Source organism: Vigna unguiculata, chromosome 2, assembly GCF_037176805.1.
Source record: "Vigna unguiculata cultivar grain cowpea cultivar isolate G323 ecotype 2 chromosome 2, ASM3717680v1, whole genome shotgun sequence".
Classification (NCBI taxonomy): domain Eukaryota; kingdom Viridiplantae; phylum Streptophyta; class Magnoliopsida; order Fabales; family Fabaceae; genus Vigna; species Vigna unguiculata.
Window position 1 is genome coordinate 35,433,741 of NC_140793.1, and position 6,681 is coordinate 35,440,421.

Consider the following 6,681-nt stretch of genomic DNA (forward strand, 5'->3'; position numbering starts at 1 on the left):
GAGAAAATGTGGTGGAAATTATCTTTTAATGTTTCACTTGCCACTGCGTACTAAATATATAACTCTAAAATTTGTGATGCGTGTTTTTTTCTGTTATCAATAATATTTATCAGTAATATTATTATTGACTAATTTTTACTTGAAAAATTTATATGTTGATTTTTTCTTTTAATTACTTTTTTTTTTCGTTTAATATTATTTAAGAATTTGAACCCAACATTACAGAAACTAGTTTAGTGTTAATTTATTATGTTTTATATGTAACAAAGTAACAGATAAGTCCCTTAAAAGTAATATATATGGTCATACTTAATGGTTGGGTTAGAGGAAAAAAACTGTCAAAATCAGTTAAATGGGATAAGGTTGATTCTGTTTTGTTTTAGTAATTTTTTCTCTGGTATGTGATTATTCTGGTTATCCTATCAGTTCTCAAACTTTGACCATTTTTAAGCTTTTACCGGAAGTAAAACAATAAAGTTATTTTATTTGAAGAATTAATGAAAGGAGTTGTGATTGGGGTGAAGCAACCTAATTTCAAACATATCAACCGATGATTGTAATACAAAATCAGTAATTATGCAGCTTGAAATATTTTATTGGTATATGAGTTTCCCAAAAACTGTATTTTTTAAGATAGATTACGCAGGAATGATGTATGAATAGGTTGTCTGGTTCGTGAAATGGAAATGAAAAGGAAGAAAGAAGTGGTATAAAAAATGCGGTGATGCAAAAATGGTTGGGGTTGGGTTTGATTGAGAATTAGGTTTAATAAAAGATTATGATTTGAATGAAAAAATGGGAAATGACAATAATGAATGTGATGTCATGTGAAGTAAAAGGAGGTGAAGATATTAAATGTACGTAGGTAGAGAGCATGCAGTGGATTGAGCATACAGATTGGAATGTAGGTTTTCCCTAAACTTGATAGTTTATATAAGTAGTTCCTTAAATGGGGCGCAGATTAATTTGGTGGAGGGAAGTATTAATTAAGGAAAACCTAATAAGGGTGTTTAATTAAGAGAAGGAAATGCGCGTGGAAGAAAAGATGCGGTCCCATGGGATGCAAAATGGAGAGAAGAGGATGGGTGGAGTACTTTAATACACCAATTAATAAGAATTATATTGGACCACCTCATCCCAATATCTCATCTCTCACAAAACTCTCTTATTATGGAAACATTTTTTACACAAACACAAGAGCATCTATTGTTTCTCTTTTTACTCCTTCTCCCACACTTTCTCTACCCTCTGCACCAACACACCAACAGATAACAGATTAAACAACAAAACACAAACACAAACAGAGGGAGCCAGGGTGGCCCACCAACCCACCCCAAACAGACCTCTCTAGCTCAAACCAATCTCAAAAAGCCACTCCTACTTAGGATCACTTCGATCTTCGATCTTCGATCTTGGGATTCGTTTCCCTACAAAGATCCCCTTAATAATCTCTTCGCCAATACTTTTCTTTTTCTTAAAAAATTCACCACCCTTCTCCTTCTCAAACAATAAACAAATCCATCGCCCAACACAGACCCTACAAATCTACTATTTTTCTATCATGCCAACATTATGGTGGATTTGGATGTGCCTGGTAAAAGCACAATTTCTTCAAAAATCAACATTTTCGTAAATCAGAGAGCAACTCATGTGGCGGCTTGTAGTATATGTACCAGGCAAAGGACGATCATAACTTTCTGTTGCTCCTGCTCCTTCATTAGTACTTTGTAGAGATGGTCTGTTTCTTTTTTCTTCTTTCTTTTAATTATACCTCATATCTGCCTCAGCTTTATTTATTTATTTTTTTAATAACGTTATTTATTTTACTGAACCAGGGATATAACAAATAATTGAGGAAATTTCCTTGATATTTTTCTCACTGTACCAGAAGTCTATTTTGGTTGTATTTATATCTTGCATTGACCCACTTCCAAGAGAGAGAGAGAGAGAGAGAGAGAGAGAGGCAGACATATATCAAATTATGATCATGGCATGAGGGTCATCATCACTCCTATCTGATCTTCTATTTCTGAGGAAGTATTTCTCATCCTTGTTCCTAGGTTGGTTTTCATGGTAGCTCTATGTTGGCTTATTAGGAGAACAAGTCTGAGATAAACGGAGCTCTCACTCTCCAAACTACCACCGTCGCTGTTCACAACTACCCCCCACCGACCACCGCCGGAGACACACACACAAACCCTACTTTTCATCCGTTTTCCACATACCTAACTAATTATTCCACTTCCATTACGGTAAGATCTCTTTTATTTAATCACTTTCCACATAAACAAGCAAAGTAACTATTCAACTCCCTTTCTTGCTTCCCTTCTGCTTTTGGCCTTATTTATAATTCGGCATCGACCTCTCTTAACGCTTTTCAACTCTGTTTCAGTGGTTTGTGGATTATTTTGCGGGATGAAACAGCTCAACAAACCAACCATGTCCCTTGCAGCAATATTCCAACAACGTGCGAAACCTGAAGCAGCAGTATAAGTAATTTGGTGGGAAGGCAATTGATGAATTAAGAAGAAGAACGATTGCAACTCGACGGGCTTTAGATAATTCACTTGATTCGATGGCTCGACAACTGTGTGAAGACAAATCATCATCTGAATTCTGCTACTCTGATGTGTCATCGGGAAATCCAACGATGCTAGTGAACCAGATCCAAGGCTTTGTGTCAGACCCGGAGATGTACAACCTCAGCACGGGCATGGAAATGATAGGGTTTCCAAAGAGTGACACCAACGCTGTCATGTGGAGAAGTTTCATCCCCAAACCGGGTCCTTCCTCTTCCAAAACCATGAACGAACCTTCCACCCCTTTCTACCACCGTGACTACTGCAACAACAAGCCTTCAGATTTCACACCGGGGAATATTTCTGAAACAAGTGCCGAGAATCTAATCGTGGGAGCCCACGATTCAGCCCCGTGGCAAGACGACAACAACCACAACAGGTTTGATGATTCTTCTTTACGGTGCGTGTTCCCTTGCGAAGCCAACGAAAGGCCCAGTCAAGGTCTTTCACTCTCTCTCAGTTCAACCAACCCTTCCACCATCGGGTTGCAGTCTTTTGAGCTACGACAAACAAGCCATCATCCTGATTTTGTTCCCTCGAGTTCCAGAGAAGGGTTCTTTGGAAAACCAGTGAGTGTTCAGCAGCAACAGATGTTACAAGATGGGTATGTGAGTTCTAATTCCAAAGCTGCAATTGTTTACCAGCAAGGACATTTCCTGGTGAAGAACTCCAGGTATTTGCTGCCTGCACAGGACCTTCTCAACGAGTTTTGTAGCCTAGACGCAAAGATAAGTGAGGCGGGAAAGCCTAAATCGTTGAAGAAGCAGTGGGAAGAGGATAACATATGTAGTGGTTCCTCGAAGAGGCCTTCTCTGACCTCTCTCGAGTTCGTGGAATTGCAGAAGAGAAAGACAAAGCTGCTTTCGATGCTGGAAGAGGTATATATGTTTGATGTCCGTTTCCAAATCATGTTTGGCTTCATTTAAGAGTGTTGTGTACTAGTACTACTTTTTTGCAAGGAAATAACATACCTTTATCCATCTTTCACCAAAATATGGAAAAAGGCGTGTAAGTAGGTTAAATCCACGTCTTTACTCCAAGTGAATTGGTAATGGTATCTGTTATCTATCCGTCCAGGTCCTTTAACTTTTCGGTTGGTGTGTGTGGGTTGATTGGATTGGGGTCTTTCGATTTTGATTCCTGAACTAACTCAGCAGCCACTACGGGCCCTTTCATTAATGCTATGCTCTCACTAACCTCATCACAATATATTCACTCTTTTTCATTTACCTTCGCAATGCAAACCCCTTTTCCATCTTCCTTTTCCCGGCAACATTTATTCTTACAGCATGCATGGTGAATCATTTCCTTTCATTCCATGGAGACTACCTAGCTGTAACTTTCAAATTAAAGTGTTGCATATTTATATTTTGCCTTTGGTTTGGCTTCAAGGTCGACAGAAGGTACAAGCACTACCGCAATCAGATGAAGAGCGTGGTGTCGTCGTTCGAAGCGGTGGCGGGTAATGGTGCAGCCACGGTGTACTCGGCGTTGGCGCTGAAAGCCATGTCGAGACATTTCAAGTGTTTGAAGGACGGTATTTTGGGTCAGATTCAAGTAACAAGAAAAGCCATGGGAGAGAAAGACCCGATTGCACCGGGCACAACAAGGGGTGAAACGCCGAGGCTCAAAGTCATTGACCAAGCACTGAGACAGCAAAGAGCGTTTCAGCAAATGAGCATGATGGAAACCCACCCTTGGAGACCGCAACGTGGCCTTCCCGAGCGTGCTGTTTCGGTTCTTCGGGCTTGGCTTTTTGAGCATTTTCTCCATCCGTAACTAACTCTCTCCCTTGCTTATTGCTTCATCCTTTTCTTTTGTGTTTGCCAGTTAGCTAGTTACATATATTATTGAACTACCAATATAAGTAACCAACAAAATAGATTTTGCTCAAGAATCAATGTTCTCTCCATAATAAAATAAGACACCAAACTGCAACTTGATGTACGGTGTGTTTCTCACGCCTAGCGTATAGAATCTCAATCATTTCTGCTTGCAAAAACTATGGTACATTTTGGTAGTTTCTGCGCATCACTATTCAGATTCCTTCTGTTGGTATTTCGTCATGTTATTTTCAATCTTTCGTATGCAAAGTTGGCACATAAGTAATCCTTCCATTTGAATATTATACTTCTTTTCTACGTATATTATTGCTTGATGCTTAATTAACTACTTGCTAGGTTAATTACAATATCGAAGATCAGATTCTTGATTAATTAATTTGAATGTTTTAAACTATTGTAGGTACCCAAGCGATGTCGATAAGCATATTTTAGCACGCCAAACCGGTCTCTCGAGAGGCCAGGCACGTTCATATATCTTTCTCTAACACACATACATATACACACCTAAATTCCCATTGGTTACATATGTTTTTGCGTAGATAAAATAGACATTAGGTATCGAGATGTTATTATTATATCATTTGTATAGATTTCTTGTGAAAATTGAAAAACCGCGTTGGTTAACCCGAATGTTTGAAAGCAGGTTTCGAATTGGTTTATTAATGCAAGGGTGAGACTGTGGAAGCCAATGGTGGAGGAAATGTACCTGGAGGAAGTGAAGGATCATGAAAACAACATGGCTTCCTCGGAGGGTGCTACTGATCCAGACAATGATATAAACTCAAATGTTCAGAACCCTCCACCTCATTCATCACGATCAGAGGATCAGAAGCCATCACTGCTTCGAATAGACTCGGAGTGTGCGTCGTCCATCATCAACAACCACACCATAGACAACAAAAACGACCCAAAGAGCCAAGAACAGTGCTTTGGGTCGGTGGAGCTTGATTTTTCATCATACACACACCAGTCTTTCGGAAGCAATGATCAAAACGGGAACGGCCAGAGTGGGGTGTCTCTGACGCTAGGGTTACAGCAGCATGGAGTGAGCCTAGCGTTCCCGCCACCAACACAGAGTTCACTGTACTACGCAAACCCAAGGGACCAAATTGAAGATTGCCAACCAGTTCAGTACTCTCTTTTGGATGGTGAAGGACAAAACCTGCCTTACAGAAATTTGATGGGAGCACAGCTTCTCCATGATTTGGCAGGATAGATCATGGATTATCACATGTTCAGATTAAAACGGTGACTATAATATCATCAAGTAGAAATTAAGATTAGTTTTTTTTTTTCTTAGCTATACAAATGCTTAATTCCATACATAAAGCTATATATATTATATATTATATATATACTTGGTTAATTAGATAAGCCTACGTACGTACAGTTCAATTTCAAGATGTGTATTCATGCCTTTAATATGGAATTGGAATTCGTAAGTCACAGAATTTGTTTACTTAACAAAACCTTGTTTCAGTACGCTGATATAGTATCCCTAGTGTTGAATTTGTAGGGAGGGTTCCATTAGCACTGAGCTAGTGGCAGATAAAATTCGTTTTGTGAGGATTGGGGATATTTGTAGTATTTTATGAAAAGAAAAGAATATATATTGCAAAACGACAATAATATTAGGTTGTAGAAATTTGGTTGGATGCTAAGAAGAAGAAGAAGAATTAGAAAAGAGAAAAAAAAAATATCAAAGATAATTTGGTGGATGTGGTCCCTAATTCACGGCCTCATGAAGACAACATCTCGTGGCGATAAGAATTGGTTGCTTTTATGATTTGTCAACTTTTGTGATTGGTTTATGTATGCCCCTTTCTTTTTTGGCCAATATAAGAGATACCCTTCAATTAATAAATTTAGTATTCAAACGATCCTATCAACCCTATATGTTCTCTAAGGACTGCAACTTGTGTGTCAAAGGATGAAGAACAGAATCGCACCCACCAGACATGGATGCACATATCATGTCCATACATTTTTTTTTATTGCTATAATAATAGATGAGGAGACTGTGATTGTTCACAAACTCCTTATTAATTTTATTTACCCAGTAATAATAATAATAATAAGAATTTAATTAATTGAAATTAGAGGGAATTGGTTGACATTTAATGATGAAAGAAAATAAGAATTTTGATGGTAGGGCCATTGTTGAGGTGCAGAGCGAGAATATTGGAGGAGGAGGAGGAGGGAAGTAAAGAAGAATTGTTGCATTGTGCAGTTAATTGGTGTGTGACTAATGAACTAAT

The 6,681-nt window shown here is 38.5% G+C and overlaps 1 protein-coding gene across 1 annotated transcript; it reads left to right on the forward strand.

The window, feature by feature from the left end:
- Positions 1-1,310: 1,310 nt before the first annotated feature.
- Positions 1,311-5,892, forward strand: LOC114173443 (homeobox protein BEL1 homolog). The gene is made up of 6 exons (XM_028057852.2): positions 1,311-1,736; positions 1,836-2,252; positions 2,393-3,457; positions 3,972-4,354; positions 4,824-4,884; positions 5,067-5,892. The coding sequence occupies exons 3-6, from the start codon at positions 2,576-2,578 to the stop codon at positions 5,637-5,639; spliced, it is 1,899 nt and encodes a 632-aa protein (XP_027913653.1). The 5' UTR covers positions 1,311-1,736; positions 1,836-2,252; positions 2,393-2,575; the 3' UTR covers positions 5,640-5,892.
- Positions 5,893-6,681: the final 789 nt, after the last annotated feature.

What these genes read in the sequence shown, in the direction of transcription:
- LOC114173443 (XM_028057852.2), top strand. Translation starts at nt 2,576, where the DNA reads ATGGCTCGACAACTGTGTGAAGACAAATCATCATCTGAATTCTGCTAC. An exon ending in TGCTTTCGATGCTGGAAGAG is followed by an intron (nt 3,458 to 3,971) that starts GTATATATGTTT and finishes TTTGGCTTCAAG; the next exon opens with GTCGACAGAAGGTACAAGCA. An exon ending in TTTGAGCATTTTCTCCATCC is followed by an intron (nt 4,355 to 4,823) that starts GTAACTAACTCT and finishes AAACTATTGTAG; the next exon opens with GTACCCAAGCGATGTCGATA.